Genomic DNA, 22,591 nt, shown 5'->3' on the forward strand with positions numbered 1-22,591 from the left:
GCCCAATAGGCCCACAGGCAGTAGCAAGTTTAGGCCCGAAAGCCTGCATTAGAGAGGAGCTCGAATGGGCAGGCACACCAGCGCTTATAAACCAGTGCCGGCGCCCTTCAGCTAGCGATGTGGGACTAAACTTTTGGGCGCGGGGCAGCACAAGGCCATTGGTCCCGATTGGTGGCACCAACGGGGACTAAAGGGAGCATTAGTCCCGGTTCGTGGCACCAACCGTGACCATTGCCCCCCTTTAGTCCCGGTTGGTGCCACCAACCGGGACCAATGGCCTTCGCTTCCCGCCCTTTCGGCTGCTGAAAATTGGCCTTTGGTCCCGGTTCGTCGCACCAACCGGGACTAAAGGAAGCATTAGTCCCGGGTCGTAGCACGAACCGGGACCATTGCTCTGGCTATATAAGCCAACACTTCTGAAATTTTGGCCAACCGCCTCCCATTTGCCCCGACGCCCCCAGGCCGTTCGTCATCGTCGTCGCCGCCCCGAGCCCGTCGTCGCCCCGCGCCCGCCGCCGTCGCCCCGCCCCGCCCCGTCGCCGCCCCGAGCCCGTATGTCGTCGCCCCGCGCCGGCGCCCCGAGCCCGTCGTCGCCCCGCGCCCGTCGCCGTCGCCCCGCCCCGTCGCCGCCCCGAGCCCGCCGCCGTCACCCCGCCCCGTCGCCGCCCCAATCCCGTCGCCGCCCCGCCCCGTCGTCGCCCCGCGCCGGCGCCGGCCCTTTAGGTTGATGATGTTGATGATATGATGCTGTTTTTTTTCTGTTGATGATATGATGATGTTTTTTTCTGTTGATATGATGATGTTTTTTTTTCATATATGCATTTTTTCATATATGTATTAATTTTTTAAGTTGTTAGTAGATATCGATTTTAGGTTAGTGCATTTTATCACTGATTTTAGGTTAGTTGAGCCTCTTTAGTGCATTTTATGTTTGTTGCATTTTAGGTTAGTGCATTTTATGTTAGTGGAGAGGAAAAAGTAAAATAAGGAAAAGGAAAATAAGTAGAGAAAGAAGGAGAAGAAGAAGGAGAAGACGAGGAGAGGAAGAAAAGGAAGAAGAGAAGAAGAAAGGAATAGAGGAGAAGAAGAAAAAATAGAAAAAAAATTCTATTTTTTCTTCTTCTCCTCTATTCCTTTCTTCTTCTCCTCTTTTTTTTTCTTCTTTTTTTTCTTCGATCTTCTCCCCCTCCCGATAGGAAAGTTTTATATAGAAAGTTACAATTTTAGAAAAGTTTTATATATGCAAAAATTACAATTTTAGAACAAGAAGGATAGGAAAGAAGAAAATAAGAAGAGGAAAGAAAGAAGAAGAGGAGAGGAAAAGAAGAGGAGAAATAAATAAGAAGAAGAAAAAAGAAGAAAAAGAAGAGGAGAAGGAAGAAAGGAATAGTGGAGAAGAAGAGAAAATAGAATATTCTTATTTATTTCTCCTCTTCGAGGGGTCGAGGGTCGGGAACTAGGGTAGAGGGTCGAGGGTCGTTAAGGGGTCAAGGGTCGAGGGTTTCAGGGTCGAGGGTTCGAGGGTTCTATAGGTTCGAGGGTCGAGGGTTCCAGCAGGGTCGTCTAGGGGTCGAGGGTTCCAGGGTCGTCGAGGGTTCGAGGGGTCGAGAGAGGTTTCCTAGTGTCAAAGTATTGAAGAAATCCATGCCTTCATCATTAGCCGGAAGTAACCAGGGCATTTTGGTACGAAGTTTTGCAAAGTTGTTCTGGAATGGAGTCCCGGATAGAATAATCCGCCTTTTGGTACGAATTCAGCGAAGGCCTTCCAAATAGCGATATTCGGAAGGCTCTTGCTGAACTTTGTACCAAAAAGTGAATTATCCTATCTGGGACTCCATTCCAGAACAACTTTGAAGAGCTTCATACCATCATGCACATGTTACTTTCGCCTAATGATGAAGACATGGTTTTGTTGAATCCTTTGACACTAGGCAACCTCCCGACCCCTCGGCGATCCTCTCGAACATGAGAGGAAGAAGAGGGTCGTCTAGGGGTCGAGGGTTCCAGGGTCGTCGAGGGTTCGAGGGTTCTTCTCCTCTATTCTTTCTTCTCCTCTTTTTTTCTTCTTCTTCCTCTTTTTTTTATCGGGAACGAGGGTCGTCGAGGGACATAGATGTAGTGTCATCGTTGTCGATATATACCCCCTCCCGATAGCTTACTATGATTAGGTAGCTAGTTCTACGTTTGGCACTAATATATCCATCTGTCATGTTTGAATAATAATTGCCATGTTGTAAATATTTGTAGAAACTATGGACACCGCCCTAGACGAAGCAACAAAAGAAGCGTTGTTGAGGGACATAATCGCAGAAGGAAGTGATGCCATCTCGTTGTTTCTCAACGAAACCGATGGTCTGGAAGGAGAGGGTGAACAAGCTGGCTACGGTGACCTAATGCCGGTGCAAGAAGAAGAACATGAGGACGGCTCCGGTGACCCAATGTCGGTGCAAGAAGGAGACCGTGATGACGGCTCCGATGACCGAACCGAGTCCGGCCAGGTATATATATTAGTTAAGCCTATGCTGACTAGCTGATTGATGCATTCATTGTTTTGGTATGTACACATATTAATTAAGTCTTTGTTCTTTTTTCTAGCCCTCCGGATCGAGCACAACTTCGGTAAAGAGACGAGGCCCGAAGAAAAAGTTGAGCTCGGATGAAAAGTTTGAGATCATAGCAATCGCGCCCGACGGCCAACCTATTGAACCCCTCCGGACAAAGAGCACATTTGTTGCTCAGTGCGGGGTTCTGGTTAGGGACAAGATCCCGATAAGCATCCAGCAATGGTTTAAGCCGGCTACAGAAGACCCTGAGGTCTCTTATGTCAATGATATGCAGAAAAATGATCTTTGGACTGAGCTGAAGTCAAATTTCACCCTACCGCCTGAGGATAATCCAGAGAACCCAGTTAAAGAGAAATTAATCAAGTCTTTTGCTCTGAAGAGCATGGCAGAACTATTCAGGAGGTGGAAGAAAGAGCTGAATAAGTTTGTCGAAAATAATGAGACACCAGAATTCAAGGGCAGATATGAGAAGATCAGAGATCACTGGCCCGCATTTGTGGCCCACAAGACATCGGAAAAGAGTCAGAAGATGTCGGCGACAAACAAGCAAAATCCTGCGAAGAAGAAGCTTCACCATCGCACGGGGTCAGGTGGCTACCTCGTAGCCCGGCCTAAGTGGTCCAAGATTGAGAATGATCTGGTTCATAAAGGGATCGAACCAGAGACAATTAACTGGCCAGACCGTTGCCGGACTTGGTTCTTCAGGGCTGGCGGAACCCTAGACCCTGTAACAGGGAAGTGCATTTGGACGAACGATCAAATGGACATACCAGTCAGTAAGCTTAAGCAGTATATCGAAGCAGCGCAGGAAGGGACGTTCTTTCCAGACAGAGAGAACGACGAGCTCACAATGGCCCTCGGGAATCCTGAGCACCCTGGACGGACACGAGGCACGCCAGGCTCCATTCCGTGGAAGGTTGGGTTTCCGGACGCAGGCGGTTACAAATCCCATGAGAGGAGGAAAAAAGTGCAGCAGACCCAAATACAGGCGCTGCAAGCAAGGGTAGACGCGATAGAGGAACGAGAAGTAAATCGCAGCAAACGTACTGCCGAAGCCTCCCCCGAAGCTACCCCGCCATCTCAGCGCAGAAGCAGCGTGGCTTCCACCGAGCTGCTTCAGCCGGAGTATGCCTTGACGGCTCCTGCCAGCTATCCCGTGGATGCTATAACGGAGTCTCAAAATTGCCACCTTATGACGCAATGGATGAATTTGAAGGTCAAGGCGACTGTTGGCTCTGTTTATCCTACTGAACCCGGCGCAACTTTTCACTGCCGGCCGATTCCAGAAGGATATGCTAGGGTGATGGTGGATGAGATAACGGAGGGATTTGAGGACCTCCAGCTTGACCACCCTACCGGTGAAGGGGAGACTCGGCTGGGGTCTGCTCTGAAGACTCCATGCCTATGGCGGAAGGAGCTCATCAACCTTCCAAACTGGACGCCACCGCCTCCTCCTCCTCCTCCGGCGAGTCAGGGCACTCCGCCTCCACCGCCTCCTCCTCCGGCGAGTGACGATCAGGGCCCTCGGCCGGCTCCTTCTCCGGCGCATGGCGGCACTCCGCCTCCTTCTCCGCCTGCGCCGACGCGCCCAAGCAGCCAGCCTCCTCCTTCTCCGCCTCGTCAGCAAGGGCGGAAGAGACCTGCCGCCGCTCCAGCTGCTCCGGCGCGTCGTAGTCCTTCTCCTCTGCCTCTTAAGCAAGTAAAGAAGACAACCGCTCCGTCTGCTCGGTCGGCGTCTAGCAGTACAACCAGAGGCGGGAGGACATACAGATTCGGTCCTTCTCTGAAGACTCCAGAGAAGTTACCATACGAGAGGACCCAGGAGGAGAACGCCGAGATCGCGCGAGAAGAAGTGAAGAAATTCTTTGAAGGGGTGAAAGCAAAGAAACATCCACCTCCGGAGGAGAAGGTAGATCGGGTGAAAGTAAAGCGCACTCTGGCTGCCTTGACAAAACCACCGAAGTCTGATCCGCCGAAAGGAACCTATGACCGCATTATTGGAAAGGAATTTGCCGAAGCGGAGCGGTCGGGAAGTACTGTCAGTGATCAAAGGCTGAAAGAACGACAAGCTGGGAAACAAATTGCCCAGCTCGGCGAACAAGCGAAGCAATCATGCCCCCCACTCAAGGTGCCTAGCCACAACGTCGCTAATGATCCGAGGATGGTGCCCAGTTATAGCAATCTTGCAGATTAGCTGCCCGACGAAGTACATTATGAACCCATGGACGTGCAGATACAAAGATACGAGTACGGGAAGCCTCTCGTCAAAGATGAAAGATCTCTATCAACGATGATGCGAAGATTGCATGATTGGTACTTGAAAATCTGCAGAGACTCTAGGGGAGGAGTACTTTGTATGTGAAAGTTAAAAAGGAGCATGACCTCATTGGAATTGATCTGTTGCCTGTTCCATTTGAGGAGTTCTATCAGTTTTTCAATCAATTGGCCCTCGATAAAACAATGGTCGCCCTATTAGATTGGACGGTTTTTTCTCCCTCGCCGTCCGGTCCCATGCTGCGCATGTGTAGAACCAATATTTTATCATTTAAATGCTCGTTTTGTTTTATATAGCACTCCGTGGACAGAGGGAGTAGTATATAGGAGAATAGAATACACACATCTTGTATGAACACTTTTAACGCGTGTAGAAATTTATCCTTAATCCTTATGAAAAAGGATATTTGTGCACAGCTCCTCGCTCTCGTCGCTCTGTTTGTTTGTACAGCCGAAGCAGAGTAGGAGGAGGATGGCGGCGGTAGTGGTGCGCCGCCGCCTCGCCCTCGCCGGCGCCCCTCTTCTTCCCACCTACCGCCAGCTCGCCGCCGCCGCCATCCCCATCCCCATCCCCAAGGTGAGCTATCTGGGCTATGGTTCACCGGAAAAAAAAAAAGGAAGAAATCCCCCATTCCACTCCCCTCCCCTCCCAGCAGCAGCGACTCGATTTACTCCGCAGGTGAATGAGGACGAGCATTCGGGTGCTTTCCTGCGGTGGCTGCGGAGCAAGGCGGGGTCCGGCATCTCGTCGGTGCTGCGCATCGGGACCTCGCCCTTGGGAAGGTCTGTTCTTGGGTACCGTCGATCTGCTACTTGGAGCAGAGCAGTAACAGTGTCCGGTCTTGTTGTTCCTCAGGTCCTTGTTCGCTTCGCAGCCCATCCAGGAGGGGGACTGCATACTGCAACTGCCTCACACTGCTGTATGTTCCCCTTATTTTTTTCTGAAAAATATACTGCAAAGATACAGTATCCTGCAATTCTCTCCCCTCCAAGATTCAGCATCCTGCTAATTCTGATGGTTTCTTGTTTAATTGTCTTATTGTAATGTGCAGCAGCTTACTCAAGATAAACTTCCTCGAGAGGTCCGCCTGTTGCTCGACGACGATGCTGCTGTTGCGGGAGACACAGCGGCCAAAGTAGCCGTGCTCCTTATGATGGAGCAGCGACTGGGACATGTAGGTCTTATTTGGTTCATTCGCCTGCTTTCCACAACACCACCTTTGTTCCTTCTCAAAGATTTCTCCATGCCTCATTATAAGAAAAAAAAAAGAGGAGTTTTGAGGGTACCGGCTTATGGTTGTTTGCTTTGTAGGAATCGGGATGGGCGCCGTATGTTACATCTCTTCCGGCCAAAGATCAGATGCACAACATGGTATGCAATGGAAATGTTACATAGCGACACGAACACACACTCCATGGTTAAATTTTGTAGTGGGAAAAATTGTGGACTGTAAGTTCTGTCTGATTGTTCACATGCCAGTGGAAGTGCCTGATGGTTTCTTTCTTACTGGGCTTGTTTTGTTTTATCCTGGGAAAACCCCATGATTTTATCCTAACCCAGAATTGCCGAGGTAGGATAAGAATAAGGGCAATCCAAGTATAATTCTTATGTAGTAGCAATGCACCACATATACATTAAGTACATTATTTATGTTCATCCTGATGAGCCCATGAATTATCACATTTGGAAACTGAAAATATTTGAGGCATTAAATGTGTAATTCCTCCAGATGTTCTGGGATCTGGATGAGCTTGATATGGTCCGACATAGCCCGGTCTATGATGAAGCCATCAAACAGAAGGAACAAGTCAGGAAACAATTTTCAGCAGCAAAACCAGTTTGCGCTCTCTCTCTCTCTCTCTCTCTCTCTCTCAAATTGACATACTTTTTTGGGCTAATTAGTCTCATAACTGTTTACCCTTTTTCATATGCAAGGCTCTTGAACATTTTCCACATTTGTTTGAAGAAATCAAACTGGAGGATTTCATGCATTCTTCTGCATTGGGTATGTATAAGGCTCTAAATTTAAAGTGCTACTGAACATTTAGCATTACAACTAAATGATATCTTGGTAGCTGAGCATGTTGGAAATTGGGTGGTTTATTATTCTAACTATACTGAATCATTATATGGTTGATTGACTGCATCCTAACATGACGCAGTTGTATGATCCTTTTTGTTATGTTTGATTTTATTTGAGAAGGCGGCAAAGGGTTTAATAGAACTTCTTTGCTGTATTTTCCCCCCAAATTTGTCCTCTGAGACTATTTTCATGGCACATGCAGTTTCATCTCGAGCTTGGCAGACTTCTAGAGGTGTATCACTGGTACAATTTTCTAAATCTTTGCCTATCACTAGTTTGCAACTTAAATATATTGAATGCATTGTGCATCGGCATTTTAACTCTCTGAAAACATCATTTAGGTTCCATTTGCAGATTTCCTTAACCATGATGGTGCTTCTGATTCTATATTAGTGTATGATGAAGAGAAAGCTGTTTCAGAGGTACATCTATGATCTTTGGTTCAATGCACTTTACTTATTTTCCGTTCTTTTTATATACGGATCAATACTCTGCTCTTATTCTCAGTTACTTACAGGTCATTGCCGACAGGAATTATGCTGTTGGTGAACAGGTGAGTTTTGGAGAATTTTTTTCGCTTCAACTTTTTTTTGGTTCGTTCTTTATGCTTTTCACAAAATGTCTCTGGGAATGACGGGAACCATCTCTTCTTAAAAATAATTCAGTGAGGTTTCATTATATTTTCAGGTCATGATAAGATATGGGAAATACTCGAATGCCATGCTAGCACTTAATTTCGGATTTACACTTTCCAGAAACATATATGACCAGGTCCGTAAAACTACAGTTTGATGGTCAAACTCCTAAGGAATCTTAGTTGGTATAGTGGTAACTAATGAAGCATCACAACTTGTTTGTAAGAAATTATGGCATCTTGGTCCTCTGACACCAGTAATTGGGTCATCGATGGCTATTTAACATGTTAAGACTATTAATTACTAAGCTCTAGTAAACATGATTTTCATGAAACAAGCAATCATATGACTTCATACATACATATTTGCTCTTGAAGCATTTCCCCCATGATATTTTCCGTTGCGCATGTTCTTAAAGTTTTCATTGCATTTTCAGGCACATATTTGGATAGATATGTCAGAGCAAGATCCACTTTATAAAAAGAAGCTTGACATATGGGAAAAGCACCGTACTCCAAAATCTCAACACATGTGCAGCTCTGGCTGCGCTAGAACTTCTTTTGCTATAAAGTATGTTGTTTGGCAGTTATTTATGGCTAATACAGTTCATCATTTGATTATATTCTAGATTTTATTTGCAACATTAGTAATGCAAACATCGGACAGTTAAGGTGGAATGGAATTTATTCTGAAATCGGCACTAGTCATATTTTCTGACTGCACTGAAAATGCAGAACTTTATGCCAGTGCCGACCATATTGTACATTTGTACAGTAGTAGTTCTAGATAGTTTTTGTTTCAGGCCAGCTTTGTAATGTTTTTGTAGTCTACTGATTTACAATGCAGTGATCAATAGGTAGAGTTTCTTGAAATCCAGCAGTGTTAACTGTCCACCTTACTAGCGCATATGTTGAACTAGGATTGGAAGTAGTGCATGGCTATGCTTGAATAAACAATGAAATACCAACTTTAGTATTTTCTCTGAAAAATCTGCACTGGAATTAATTCTCATTATACATTAACTGATTCTTTCTGAAAGTCAACTAATGTTTGAAATAGCTCTGGCAAGTTTAAGTAAAGGTGAATTCTGTGATTGCTTTTGCATGATGAGAGCATGGTCTCTGTTTTGTGTCACTGAATATGAATGATGGAAACAGGGAAGTCAAATACTCTGGAAACAAAGGGGTTGGGATTCCACAGGCCTTGCGTGCATTTGTTCGGATTTTCTGTGCCACCTCAATTGAAGGTGCTATGCTATTATCTATTACTTCCTCCCATTCATAGTACAACTAAAGCAGCGATAATTAATATGGATTGGAGGGAGTATTATATTTGTATATTTCATTTTAGTTACATCATTCAGTGACACAACAATGATGGCCTCTTTAGAATTGGAAGAGATGGCCGTGGAGGCTGCTGAAAATGATGGCCGGCTTGCGAGGCGTCCTCTGAAGCATGCGGAGAGAGAAGTCCATGCTCACCGCAAGTTGCTTCTGCACCTCGACAACATGATTCAGGGTCATTCTACAGCTATTGAGGTGAGGACACTGACTACAGCTGAGAATTCTGTCTCACTAAAAAGCAATACTGATAAAGCCAAATAACAAATACAGCACTCTACCCTGTTGCAGTTTTGTGTTACATTCTGTTCGTACTCAGCACTTGTGTTGTATGATAAGTTCGAAGAATTAAAATGATGTCACTATTATTGCCAAAGTACCAAGTGCGGCTTACGGTTCCACTTGTATAGGATTAGAGGTGGTTAGGTGAAAGAATGGCCTTTGTATATTAACTTTCTTTACACATGCTTTTTTTGTTGAAACTAAACTTGTAAATTTTTTTTGTATGGACGGCTATGATAGTGAAAAAGACTGTAAGAGAAACCCATTTGTCGAAGCAGAGAACAATTTGAATAAGAAGATTGTTCCATCAGATTAAATTCATGTGGATATTCTGATTTGGCTTTATTTGCAGCAACTTGAAACCATTGATGGCGCTGCATCTAGGAGCATGCATCCGTTCAGAAAAGAGATGGCTAAAAATTTACTTGCCGGCGAGCTACAGATTTTGCAGAGTGCTTATGCATGGGTTGCAAACTACTGTAAAACTGTGGCATGTACATGATCATCCCAGCCTAATTATAGGAGCATGCATGAGAGGGAGCGTAGGATTGCCAGCCCTGTTAAGATGCATGGGAATTGGTGGCCACATGCATCTCGAGCACTTTTATTGATATATAGATTTGAGGTGTGTACTGTGTAGTGTGCTGCTAGAAATATTAGGCATGTTTGTAACCTAGGAATTGACATGATTTTTGGAGGTTTGATGTTTTTCAATGAAATTTATGCATTTTCAACAGCCCCATGCATGCGAAATGTTGATTACCATCCGGATGGCTCCTTGGAACAGCATGCATGTATTTGGTCCATCACTTCCACTGCACTTCTGCATGCGTTCTTTAACCTCTCACCATCTTTGCTATATTTAGGCATTGATATATTTGTAATGAATGGACTTGGCTATCAGCCTCTCAATGGCATCTCCTCCCTCCCCCTTTCTTGTCTTTTCACCTCCCACTTGTCTCTTTTCTCGTGGTATGGTCGTCATGTATAGTGGAAAAGATTAATGCCAAGAGATTGGGTTGGATTCTGGAGGAGGAAGAGGCAGAGAAGGCAGGATGCTGCAGCGGGCGGCGAGCAATGCGTACTCATGGTGGTGGGCGAGCCACATCCGCACCAAGCAGTCCAAATGGCTCGACAATCACCTCCAAGGTATTCATCCACTTTCCGGATTAAACGTTATCTTCACATATTCCTTGAATATGTGAAATGGGAATTTTCGGATTATGGATCAGGTCTATCTACAAGTTGTTCAATCAGCCACATTTCAAATCAATATACATATTTTTTTGTGGCTCAGGAATTAGTCCCATCTCAAAATTGACATGCATGTTGTGTCTGCTTGTCTGGGTAAAATCTGCACCATGGAATCAGTGCAGGCCTGTTGCATCCCTGATCTGATGATTTCATCCTTTGTTGCCTATATGGAAATGGTACTTGATCAGTGTTAGTTCCAATAAGCACCCGGGGTCTGATTATTTCATCCATTCTGATGATGCAAAATGCTATGCATTGTGGGAAAATTGTCTTGATTAATTGCACCAAAAACGATGTTATTTTTAGTTTAGATAGCATGAAGTCTCGAAACTGTTTCTCATCTTGCATATTTTGTTTCTTGTTTTCAGCAATTATTTTACAACAGGATAATGTAAATGTACTAGCCAAACACCGACAATTTGTCAGCATCTATTCGGAGGATTGGAGCACCTTGCTAAAGTTCTTTAAAACCAATCAGATTCTTTGTAAAAAAAATCTGTAAAATGATACATCTCTTCATACTTCTGATTGATATGCTAAGAAATTTTTCGTTTGATGTGCAGATATGGAGCACCTGGTCAAGTGCATGCTCTTACTCCTTGGAGAGGAAGCCGATTCCTTTTCAAAGCGAGCAGAGATGTACTACAAGAGGCGGCCTGAGGTGATCACTCAGGTGGAAGAAGTGTACCGGATGTACAGGGGTCTCGCCGACCGGTATGACATCATGTCAGGGGAGCTGCACAAGGCAAACCACACCATCGCTACCGCCTTCCCTGACCAGGTTCAGTATGCGATGCTAGAAGAGGAGGATGACAACGTCCCAAAGGCGTTCACCCCGGTCGATCCGCGCAAGATCCACAAGTCGACCGTCGATGGGCTGCTGAAGAAGAAGAAAGGAGATGTGCCAGGAGCCGGCGGAGACAAGAAGGAACAAGCTCCGATGAGCAAGGAGAATGCACGAGAAGAGATTAGCAGGCTACAGAAAGCTATACTTGTGATGCAGACCGAGAAAGAGTTCATCAAGAACTCGTACGAGAGTGGCATTGCCAAGTACTGGGATCTTGAGAAGGAAATCAATGAGATGCAGGCAAAAGCTTGCCACTTCCAAGACAAGTTCGACGTAAGCGCAGTGATCGAGGACGATGAAGCCAGAGCCTTGATGACAGCGACGGCCCTCAAATCCTGTGAAGACACCATTGTCAGATTGCAAGAACAGCGGAAGACGGCTGCTAAGCAGGCATTGGACGAATCTGAACGGGTCAAGGTGTTGAGAGAGAAGCTCAAGCCTATAATGGACGAACATGGCAAGTCTCTACCGGACCTGGTGGAGAAAAACATACGGAAGAATCATGTCACGGAGATGGGAGACGTGTACCATGTGAAGCTGGGTGAGCTGCAGATGCAAACGTTAGTCGACAAGATCAAGGAAAACTTCACGAGCGACTGCAACATCACCATGGACGAGATCACAGAGCAGATCGACGAGCTTGTCAACAAAGTTGTCGATTTGGAGCTTATGGTTTCGTCGCAGACCTCGCAGATCGACAGAATGCACCGCGAAAATGAGGAGCTGGAGAATTCCGTCAAGAGCCTGGAGGAAGAGAAAGGCTCGAGCGAACTGGACGAGAAGCTGAAGCAGGTGGAAGAAGAGCTGGTCAGAGTGCAGGCTCTCGAAAGCTCCTTCCATAAAGACGAGAGCACGATACGTTCAAACTTCACCGAAACGATAAGCAGATTCAGTAATTTCGCCGACATGTTGCAGTCGCCAGTTTGCGACTACCAGGCTCCTGGTTCTACTGCTCACACGTCGGCGCCAACCGGTGAGGAAGCACCGCCTCCTACCGAGCCATCCAGCAAGAGCCATCCACCTCCACCTGAGGAAGAAGAAGACAAACAACAGGTAGAAGAAGAGAAGGCCGCCGTCGTGCAGACTCCTCAACCCCAACAAGCCAGCACTGAAGATGCTGCTGCTGCTGCTCCTCAACCCCAACAAGCCAGCACTGGAGATGCTGCTGCTGTTCCTCAATCCCAACAAGCCAGCACTGGAGATGCTGCTGCTGCTGCTCCTCAACCCCAACAAGCCAGCACTGGAGATGCTGCTGCTGCTGCTGCTGCTGCTCCTGCACCCGTTGATGTGGTGAAAACAGGGGCGGCAGCGAGCGCTACTGGTGCGTCTGTCGTAGATGGCACTAAAAATTCAGATCATGGGCATGAGAAGATTTCGCGGCCGGGTTCGCTGGCACGGCTTCGCCACATCTCTTCTGACGCTGAAGAATCTGAGGAGCAAAAGGAGAAGGGCTGTGTTGACGGTGACATGAAGAAACTGCAAGAGCGGCTCATGGATGGCCTGGAAGATAAGGAGAAGGTCCTGCTATCCGAGTACACCTCGCTCCTGGAGGACTACAAGGACACCAAAAGGAAGCTGCTGGATGTGGAGAAGAAGAACCAGGAGTGCCTCAATGAGATCAGGTCGCTGCGCAATCTTATCGGAGAGAAGGAGAAGGAGAAGGAGAGGGAGAGGGGCAGCATCAGAGGAGGACACAGGAGGACACCCAGCCTTAGCCATCAGAGGAAGCAGAGCCTTTCTTCCATCTCTAAGCTCATCAGGATGGGCTCAAACATGCAAGACGACCCTCCTGCTGCTGATCTTGACGACATGAGGCTGCCGTCCATCGCCGAGGTTGAGAACCCGTCGCCGCTGGAGGAGAAGTTCAGGCGCGACATCGACACGCTGCTGGAGGAGAACCTCGAGTTCTGGATGAAGTTCAGCTCCTCCATGGGCCGGGTGCAGGAGTTCCAGAACAAGTACGACGACCTCAGGAGGGTCACGGCGGACGGCGCCGACGGCGAGAAGAAGCTCCGGGCGCTCAAGACGGAGCTGCAGGTGTGGTCGGAGCAGAACGCGATGCTGCGGGGCGAGCTGCAGTGCAGGTTCGCGTCGCTCTGCGACATCCAGGAGGAGATCTCGACAGCCCTGGAGATGGACACGGAGCAGGCGGAGGAGGCCGAGGAGGGGGCGCCGCGCTTCACCTCCTACAGCGCCGGCAAGTTCCAGGGGGAGGTGCTCAACATGCAGCAGGAGAACAACCGGGTCTCCGACGAGCTGCAGAGCGGCCTCGACCACGTCAAGACGATCCAGTTTGCCATCGAGAAGAAGCTCAATGAGGGCGTCAACCTCTCCTCCCCCGCACCGGCGGAGGAGGGGGAGGAGGAGGTGGTCGGGCCGGACGGGGTGCTGGCGCGGGTGCCGACCAAGGCCAAGGTGCCGCTGCAGAGCTTCCTGTTCCCGACCAAGCCCAAGAAGCCGTCGCTGTTCGCGCGCGTCACGCCGGCCGTGCTCCACAAGCAGCAGTTAGACATGAAGTTAGACATGAAGTTAGACATGAAGTTCCTCCCCAAGTTGCCAAGGTAGCCACCCACACAAGCAGCAGCAGCAGCAGGGATATGTCATTTAGCTTAAATTAACTAACTAGCAGATGGGATACCTTTTTTTTTTTTTGATGAAATGCTCCAAGCTATGTGTGATTGAACCAAACTATTCTTGTTTTGTTTTCTAGGGCATTGTAATTTGTTGTAACCTCTGAGATCAATGGAAGAAAGACAAATCATTTTCCCCTTTTCATTTTCATCTGTCAGGAAACAAACCTACTTGTTGTAATTTGCTCCAGGAAATTCAGTGCTGTGCTTATCTAGCTTATCTCCAGATGACAATTTCTTACTTGATAGCAAGTTCAAATATTTTGTTTCTAGGGCCATGTAACCCCTGAGATCAATGTAAACTTGTAAAGACACATCATGTTTTCCCTTTCCATTTTCATCTGTCAGGACACCTAGTTTTAATTTCCTGGTACAATTTCTTGGGTGCATTTTTGTGTTGTGTGATCTTGGCAAATTTACTTGATACATTTTAGTGTTGTGTAATCTTTAAAAATTTACTTGATACATATCAGTCTTGTCTGATCTTGACAAATCTACTTATACATTTTAGTGTTGTGTGATATTGATAAATTTACCTGATATACATAGTGCTGTGTGATCTTGACATATTTACTTGATACATTTTACTGTTTGTGTGATCATGACAAACATACTTTCTACATTTTAGTATTGTGTGATCTTGACAAATTTACTTGATACATTGTTACTGTTTTGTGATCTTGGCAAACTTTGTACATTTTTGTGTTGTGTGATATACTGATATTGACAAATTTACCTGATATACATTTTAGTGTTGTGTGATCTTGACAGATTTACTTGATACATTTTAGTGTTGTGTGATGTTGACAAATTTACTTGGTACCCCCTTTGTAAACTTTTATAAGACTTTTTAGATCACTAGTTAGTGATCTAAAAAGTCTCATAAAAGAACTAGTGATCTAAAAAGTCTTATAAAAGTTTACAGAGGAAGTACATTTTAGTGTTGTGTGATTTTCACATTTACTTGATACATAGTGTTGTGTAATCTCAGACAAATTTTCTTGATGCATAGTGCTGTGTGATCTTGACCAATTTATTTGATACATAGTGTTGTAATTTTCTCCAGATGAGAAACGTACTTGATAGCAACTCCAAAGATGTACTCCCTCCGTTCCATAATATAAGACGTTTTTGCAACCTATGTTAGGTTGCAGAAATGTCTTATATTATGGGACAGAGGGAGTAGTATGCAAGGTATTGCACACAAACTGACGAAACAGAGTTTGCTTCTACAAATTTATATATAGTAGAGACCAAGTTGTGACAAAAACAAGACCTCTGTGCAGACCATCATCTGTCCTTATTTTGAGTTACATAAACAGGAATAAGAGTTACATGATCTTTTAACAAAGAAAATGGTCAATTGTTAGCCCCAGATGTGTGATTCAGATCCACCGCCACCGAAGCCAAAGTGTCTCTCACTGTGCTGTTTTAGAAGGTACTAGTGAGCATTTTCCTTGGATACTCTAGTGGCTGGACACAAGCTAGAAAGCACTCAGAGGACAAAATTCTTGGAAACTAATGTACATTTAAGTTCATAATAAGAAAGAAGGCAGCTCAGAGAAAGGAAATGCTTAGAAAATGACAATCTTCACCTGTTTTAGAAACCGACGAATGCTCTCAACCAAGTATATATTGGTACGACTGCCGGAATCACAGAAAATGAACAGACGTCGTAACTGTTGGTAGAAAAAAAAATGGATAGAGAAATTCCAACAGTTCAGAGAGTAATAGTCAAAACAGTGGAACAAAACATTCACATTACTTACATAAAAGCACCAGCAGGATATATTTATTTTTGAAAGGATGAGACAACTATCCATGAAGCAATAAACAGAAAAGGGCCATTTTCCAATTGTACCAAATAAACAACGTAGTTTAACATATAGCCACATAGGATGCTAACTTTGTTGCAGTGCTTAGTGCAAATACTGAAAAATGAAGAGTGCAGTTGTTGATAATTATTTGGAGCTCCGGCATCTGCTTGTTTACTTACAGATTTATATATCCTACTTGACTAGAGAAAACTTACATGTGTTTGAAAATTGGAACATCCACATGACTCAACTCCAAGCATAGGAACCTTCCTCCCTTCTTTAGAACCTTGAAACACACAAATCCATGTGAAACTAATTACTCCCTCCGTTCCTAAATATTTGTCTTTTTAGAGATTTTAAATGGACTACCACATACGGATGTATATAGACATATTTTAGTGTGTAGATTCACTCAGTTTGCTCCGTGTGTAGTCACTTGTTGAAATCTCCTCTCTGTCCGGAATTACTTGTCGCATAAATGGATAAAAACGGATGTATCTAGAACTAAAATATGTCTAGATACATACATTTCTCCGATAAGTATTTCCGAACGGAGGGAGTAGATGTGAAGAACATAAAGCAGTCAGATTTCAGAAAGCATACAACAAGTCCTACCAGCAAGGAATCTCCTAGAAAACAACATTTAATCCCAACTCGCAAACGATGCAAAGTTTGAAAATCAAAATCAAATATAGATATCAGAACGGACGGACACATATAATTTGCAGCATAGTCAAAATTTTAGGACCGAGACAGGGTTTTCTCAGGTAAGATTAAAAACGAGACATTAGTAGGACTTGTTCAAAAGATGAAAATGAGACTGATTCTTCTCCAGCAAGCTAGATATGCATTTCTGATGGAGCTTTATCAACCAACCAGTGATCAAGAGAATTGGTATATAATACTCCCTTCATTCCTAAATATATGTCTTTTAGAAAATTCCAATAAGTGACCACATACAAAACAAAATGAGTGAACTATACTCTAAAATATGTCTATATACATCCGTATGTTGTAGTCTATTTAAAATGTCTAAAAAGACTTATATTTCGGAACGGAGGGAGTAGTTCAATACAGTCTATGCATGAGAAAGGACGGACACGGATGGACATATAATATTTCTGTATATATACGTACAACGAAAGTGCAAAACGAAATTATCCAACCACGGCGGATGTGTGCGAGGCGGCGACGGCGAGTGGATGGGCCGCAGCAGAGTAGAGTTCTTTCGTCTTGTTCTCTCTGCGGCCGGACGAGTGGATGGGCTGCAGCAGAGTTGGGCTTTCAACACTAGTAGGCCACCAATCCCATCCCATCCGTTTGGATGCGCGCTGGCCAGAGTCGGGCCTTATATTTTCTCCCTATATCAATCCATTCTATAATGGGAAAAGTCTGAAAAAAACCTTCAATTCGTACCCCGAGTCTGAATCAAACCCCGAATTCGAAATCCCTGAAACTGTCACCCTGATCTCTCTGATCCTGGTTAATCCCGGCTGATTTATGCTAACAAGTCGCTTTTGAGAACGGGATCGCTTACGTGGCAGGGATTAAGGGAAATAAGATGCCACGTAGTGCTGACAGCGGGCCTAGCTCAGTAGTTAGCTCGTCGGCCACGCGGGGTTCAGAAGGGGGCTCGAGGTGGGGAATTTTTCAAGGATTCGTCGGCGGCATAAATCAGAGGAGAGCACCACCGCCGCCGTGGAAGTACACGAGGACGTGCGGCATGAATCAGAGAAGGCGGGCGGGCGGCGAAGGAGGGCACCACTCACAGGTCTTCCTCCTCCGGCGCAGCGTACCCTAGAGGTGGGGGCGGGCGGCGGGCGGAGGAGGGCGGGCGGCGGGCGGAGGAGGGCACGCGAAGGAGGGCGTACGAGCCGGCGAACAAGGTGCCCCGCTGGATTTCGTGGAGTGATGACAACGCAGGAAGAAGGTACTACTGCTGCGTCTATGAACTTGCAAGCTCTCCCTCTCCATATCTTGTTCTGTACCAATTTTGCTTCTTCTTTTCCTGTTGTTGGTTCTGATTCAATTTACTGTTGAATCTGTAATCAGAGAGATGGTAGTGACTATTTTCTATGGCATGATTATCCTTGCAGCCCATTCATCAGGCACCTGCCTTTTGATCTTCGAGATGTACGGAGCAGGATTGAGGATGAACTTGATGGACAGCAAGCATGGTAGAGAAAGGTAGCAGATGGTGCACACAGACAACAAGTTGAAGTGATGAGGGAGAGAGTTGCAGCAGCTATTCCACTGATTGAGAAAGTAGAAGAGAACAATGTTGAGATTGAGGCATTAAGGGGAACACTAAATTAGCAAGTGACTGGGTGCTGTAATGCATTTGGCACCCTTTTGTAAGACCAACTAGCAGAATATGTCCATTATATAATGGAGATTTGTAGTACTGTTGACATCTTAACAGAGATATTGGCCAAATGGAGATTTGTAGTACTGCTGACATCTTAACTAGCAGAATATTGGCCAAAATAGAGATTTGTAGTGCCATTTTAGAAAGAAAAAAAATTAACACATAAGTGCCAGGCAAATAGCATCATTAACAGTGACACACATAACCACCAGTACATTGGCCATACTGACTTAAGAATTTAAACCAAAAGGACATAACAACCAGTTATGTAGTACTACTGACATCTGATTTAACATACTAATAAGACGAGAGAAGAATGAGTAAAGCATGATCAATTCTTTGATTTTTTCTTGGCTTGCACATTATTTTTCCTCGGAGCCTTCCTCTTCCCTCCACTTGGTCCTGCTTCTGCTTGATCTTTTCCTTTGCTCTTGGCCTGTTGGCTTGCTCTGATCTGAGCATCAGTGCTTGCTTGCTGGAGTAACAAAAGACAGTACATAAGCATCTCAAACAATACTCGACTAATTGGGAAGTGCAAAAGTGTTTACCTCAGTTGCCTTAATTTTCGTCCCTGTTTTCTTCAGGAAGGCATTTTTCTTCTGCCCTTTTTCAGGATTTTTTTTGCAACCTGTCTTGTTGTGACCCTTGTGGCCACACATGCTGCAAGTAATTTTAGTGCCATGCTTTGACATTTTCTTGCCTTTTGGTGCTTCTCCCTCTTCCCTCTTCCTGTCATTCTTCCTAGGCCTACCAGGCATACTCACATAACCAGGTGCTTGTGGTCTAGGCTTGTCAGAGATAGGCCATCTTTCCTCACCTTCAACTGGCTCCAAACAGTGCTCGTATACTTTCTTAAATTGCTCAAGTGAATAACATTTGTGAATGAAGTCAGATACTTTTTTTCCACACTTGTATATGGCACTGATGGCATGGCAGCAAGGTAGCCCTGCCAGCTGGAAATAACCACAGGAGCAAGTCCATTTATCCAAATTAACAGTATAGCTCCTTCCTCTGCCACTCACATGTTTTACCTCAAACCCTTCCTTCCCATTCCAGAGCACATCACAGAACTGAGTCAATTTGATGGCCACCTTAAGCTTCTTGAAAATGTTTGGGCATATCTCTGTATTACTAGCAGTCCACTTGTCACTCTTGGTTCTGTTCTCTTGAACTCTAAGTGTCATCTTGTGCCTAATCTTCTCTAGCATAGAGATGATAGGATAGAATTTGGCCTCAATTATAGCATTGTTGAAGGACTCACATAGATTGTTATCCACCGAGTCACATAGGGATCCAACTGGAAAGAATGCTCTAGCCCAATGCTTAGGCTCTGTATTCATGATTTCCCTCGCACCTTCAGGTGTATCTTGAGCTAACTTGGCCTTCCTATACATGAAATCCTCTCTGTTTGCAGCCTTGGCAATTGCCCAGAATTTCTTTTGCAGAGCATGCTCTCTAAACTTCTTTTTCCAGTTAGCATCGATGTGTCTAGCACACATTCTGTGTTGTGCCTTTGGTAGATAGTCTTTCATGGCACTTAGCAACCCCTGCAGAGATATTTACATTAGTATTATAAGTACTTGATAACATAATTAGTCGAGGCGACTAAATGTAGCCAACATAAGCTTAAATTGAGTAGGTCGTGCTCCGTCAAGGCGACTAAACCTAGTCGACATGATTACAAATTAACAACATGGAGAGAAGAATATACCTTCTGTTGATCTGAAATGAAAACCCAACCTTCACCTTGATCATTAATATCCAAGTCCTTTATAAGAAGACCAATGAACCATTCCCAAGTTTCTGTTGTTTCCTTCTCCACCACTGCCCAAGCTACTGGATACATTTGGTTATTAGCATCTCTACCAACAGCACAAAGAAGCTCACCATGGCATGCTCCTTTGAAAAAACAACCATCAAGTCCAATCACCCTTCTACATGCTTTAAAACCTTGTTTCATAGCACTGAAACACACATAGAAGCTCTGGAAAATATTTTGCTCCATATTAGTAGGGTCCAAGCCAACAAATATTGTACTTCCAGGATTGCTCCTCAGCAGTTCTAGCTGGTAATCGAATACCTTGGTGTACTCCTCTTTCATACCTGCTAGTAGTTTCTCTGAAACAATCTTCTTGGCAGCCTTACACTTGGATGTTGACACATCAGCAAAGAAATCTTTAAGAACAGTAGCTTTAATGCTGTCAATCTTCCATGTGGGGTTGGCTCTTAAGATGTGCTCATACCTTCTTGATATAACCTTAGCGGTAACAAGATGATTGTCTCTATTAGGTGCACACTCATGTTCAGATTCAAATGTTAACACCTGGAACCTAGAACACCTGGTAGTCTTAGCACCATATATAAGCCATGGGCATCCAGGCCATCCACACTTAGCCCTGATCCTATCTTCCTCTGATTTCATGAATATTATACTTCTAAATGTGAGCAGTCCATATTTTATTAGCGCCTTTCTCATCTGCTCCTTGCTCCTGAAAACCATCCCTAAACCGAACATTGGAATGTCTGCCTTTGGGTTATACCTGGGGTACTTGCTCTTCCTCCTCACAACATGGCCATCATGATCACTATCTTCATCATATGAATAATCTTCATCGTCCGAATCGAAGTGATCTTCTCCTATCACCTCTTCAACATTTGCAACTAAATCAATTGGAACAACACCTGTTGGATTTTTCTATGCCCACTTCTTAGAATCTCTAATTCTCTTCTTAAATGCCTTTGCTTCTTCCTTAAGTTCCACATACTCTTCCTCTAGTCCACTGTCGTCACTACCTGCCACATAATCACTATCTTCACTGCTTGAATCACTGTCATGTTGAGACTCACTGTTATGTTCTTCTCTTTCTGGTACTCTTGGTTGCTGAACTGTTTCATTAATCATCCTACTTTCTGACCCAGGATTGAGCACTTGAGAGCTTGCTTTCATAGCATAAGTCACTTGTGAACTCTGTCCATACTGAACTCTGAAACTCTCTCTCACTCTCCTCCTTACAGGGCTGGCAATAACTGAAGTTATAACTCCAGTGTCATCTGGTACAAGCACATGCTCATTTGTGTCAGACAATCCATTAACATTGGCAACAGTGAAGTCCACTTGTTCTTCAGCACTGATGATAACATCAGGTGCTTCCTCACTATCTCCCTCTTCCTCATTCTGTATCTCTTCTTCAAAATCGCTCCCACTCTTTTCAGTTTTCTCATGTTCCTCTCCAAAGTACTCAACATATACATCAGCCACTCCTCCATCAGCTGTGTACTCTGACATTTTCATACAACCAGCATCATTGAAAAGAAACATCAAGCCATCTGAAAGTTCTTTACCTGGCAGCAAGAAATAAAGCTTCATGGCATCTTTGTATGTGATATGATCACCTAAATGCCCTGTGATTTCCGGTAAGGACAATTTGTCCCTTTCTATCTCTGATATTTCCTCATCGCCTCCTACATAATCTAACTCAGGACCAATCCGGACAAATTGCCCTCCAAAGTGAAAGCGGACATACAGTTTCTCGCTCGGATCCATGATTACAGAAAGAACACCTACAGTAATACAGATAAATTAAGTACCCCATGGACAATACAACTTTTGACAAGGAACCACACACTAAGCACAAACCACTAACTTTTTCTGTAAAATACATGGAATCCTCAACAACCACCACTATCTAAAACCCTAGCCATATGCACCAAACGGCGGCCCATGCAAATAGGAAAACACTGGGAGGGGGCGCACATTACCTGCGTCTATTCCACCAGCGGCGATCGTCTTGCCTTCCTGATGATCAGCCGCCGTTCACCATCGTCGGTGCGCCTGAAGTTGAAGATACGAGCGAGATATGGGGAAGAACAGGAACGGAACAGAGATAGAAACGGGGGAAAAGAAGGGCCGGTCTGGTGGTGGGTTTAAGAGGCGACAAGTATGGCCCATGGTCAGCCCAGTTGGTCATGATTTCCCCTCCATATCTGCCACGTAAGCAATTCCATTCTCACAAATGAACATTCAGCCGGGATTAGCCAGGATCAGAGAGATCAGGGTGACAGTTTCAGGGATTTCGAGTTCGGGGTTTGATTCAGACTCAGAGTACGAATTCAAGGTTTTATTTAGACTTTTTCCTTCTATAATCCACCCAGTCCTTTGTTTCCCTCAAAAAAAAACCCAGTCCTTTGTCCTCCTCTCGGGGCGATTCTGGTCGCCGCCGTTGAGTTCTTCGATCCCGTGTCTCCGCCGCGATCCCCAGCCGCCTATCCTTGATTAGGGGGCACCCTAGCGCTCGCTGGTCCAGGCGGCGGCGGGGAGGGGGAGGACCTAGGGTTCCTCTGGAAGGCCCGATAGATCTGTCGAGTTAGGGATCGGAGGTAGATGGCATCGGACGGGGCTCCGGGGTCTGCTGCGGCTGGATTGCCAGAGATGGACGATGTGGCAACACTGATGAAGGAGTTGGGTCTGCGGGAAGAGGATCTCGACGACGTGGTGT

At 45.2% G+C, this 22,591-nt stretch overlaps 3 protein-coding genes across 4 annotated transcripts; 2 read left to right on the forward strand and 1 right to left on the reverse strand.

The window, feature by feature from the left end:
• Positions 1-5,230: 5,230 nt before the first annotated feature.
• On the forward strand, positions 5,231-9,921 carry LOC125546428 (SET domain-containing protein). Of its 2 annotated transcripts, XM_048710695.2 has the most exons (15): positions 5,233-5,415; positions 5,518-5,621; positions 5,695-5,758; positions 5,891-6,013; positions 6,151-6,210; positions 6,569-6,676; positions 6,775-6,844; positions 7,125-7,165; positions 7,264-7,344; positions 7,440-7,475; positions 7,610-7,693; positions 7,994-8,127; positions 8,715-8,803; positions 8,947-9,095; positions 9,532-9,921. In XM_048710695.2, exons 1-15 carry the CDS (start codon positions 5,311-5,313, stop codon positions 9,679-9,681), a joined length of 1,398 nt encoding a protein of 465 aa, XP_048566652.2. In that variant the 5' UTR covers positions 5,233-5,310; the 3' UTR covers positions 9,682-9,921. The 2 variants fall into 2 exon arrangements, with proteins under 2 accessions (XP_087370600.1, XP_048566652.2); XM_087514474.1 differs by having other exon boundaries at positions 5,231-5,621.
• Positions 8,966-14,055, forward strand: LOC147982633 (kinase-interacting protein 1-like). Its single transcript, XM_048710694.2, has 3 exons — positions 8,966-9,095; positions 10,171-10,328; positions 10,997-14,055. Exons 2-3 carry the CDS (start codon positions 10,235-10,237, stop codon positions 13,843-13,845), a joined length of 2,943 nt encoding a protein of 980 aa, XP_048566651.2. The 5' UTR covers positions 8,966-9,095; positions 10,171-10,234; the 3' UTR covers positions 13,846-14,055.
• Positions 14,056-18,426: 4,371 nt separating this feature from the next.
• On the reverse strand, positions 18,427-21,639 carry LOC147982634 (uncharacterized). The gene is made up of 4 exons (XM_087516371.1): positions 21,199-21,639; positions 19,807-20,739; positions 18,644-19,642; positions 18,427-18,570 (listed from the first exon to the last, which is right to left on the reverse strand). The coding sequence occupies exons 1-4, from the start codon at positions 21,637-21,639 to the stop codon at positions 18,427-18,429; spliced, it is 2,517 nt and encodes an 838-aa protein (XP_087372497.1).
• Between the last annotated feature and the right edge of the window lie 952 nt (positions 21,640-22,591).

This window comes from Triticum urartu, chromosome 3A (genome assembly GCF_056163025.1).
Source record: "Triticum urartu cultivar PI428250 chromosome 3A, HENAU_Tu73, whole genome shotgun sequence".
Taxonomy (NCBI): domain Eukaryota; kingdom Viridiplantae; phylum Streptophyta; class Magnoliopsida; order Poales; family Poaceae; genus Triticum; species Triticum urartu.

What these genes read in the sequence shown, in the direction of transcription:
- LOC125546428 (XM_087514474.1), top strand. Translation starts at nt 5,311, where the DNA reads ATGGCGGCGGTAGTGGTGCGCCGCCGCCTCGCCCTCGCCGGCGCCCCT. An exon ending in GGGACCTCGCCCTTGGGAAG is followed by an intron (nt 5,622 to 5,694) that starts GTCTGTTCTTGG and finishes GTTGTTCCTCAG; the next exon opens with GTCCTTGTTCGCTTCGCAGC. An exon ending in CTGTGCCACCTCAATTGAAG is followed by an intron (nt 8,804 to 8,946) that starts GTGCTATGCTAT and finishes TGGCCTCTTTAG; the next exon opens with AATTGGAAGAGATGGCCGTG.
- LOC147982634 (XM_087516371.1), bottom strand. Translation starts at nt 21,639, where the DNA reads ATGGATCCGAGCGAGAAACTGTATGTCCGCTTTCACTTTGGAGGGCAA. An exon ending in AAGAACAAGTGGACTTCACT is followed by an intron (nt 20,740 to 21,198) that starts GTTGCCAATGTT and finishes AATGTTGAAGAG; the next exon opens with GTGATAGGAGAAGATCACTT. An exon ending in CGAAAATTAAGGCAACTGAG is followed by an intron (nt 18,571 to 18,643) that starts GTAAACACTTTT and finishes TTGTTACTCCAG; the next exon opens with CAAGCAAGCACTGATGCTCA.
- LOC147982633 (XM_048710694.2), top strand. Translation starts at nt 10,235, where the DNA reads ATGCTGCAGCGGGCGGCGAGCAATGCGTACTCATGGTGGTGGGCGAGC. An exon ending in GCTCGACAATCACCTCCAAG is followed by an intron (nt 10,329 to 10,996) that starts GTATTCATCCAC and finishes TTTGATGTGCAG; the next exon opens with ATATGGAGCACCTGGTCAAG.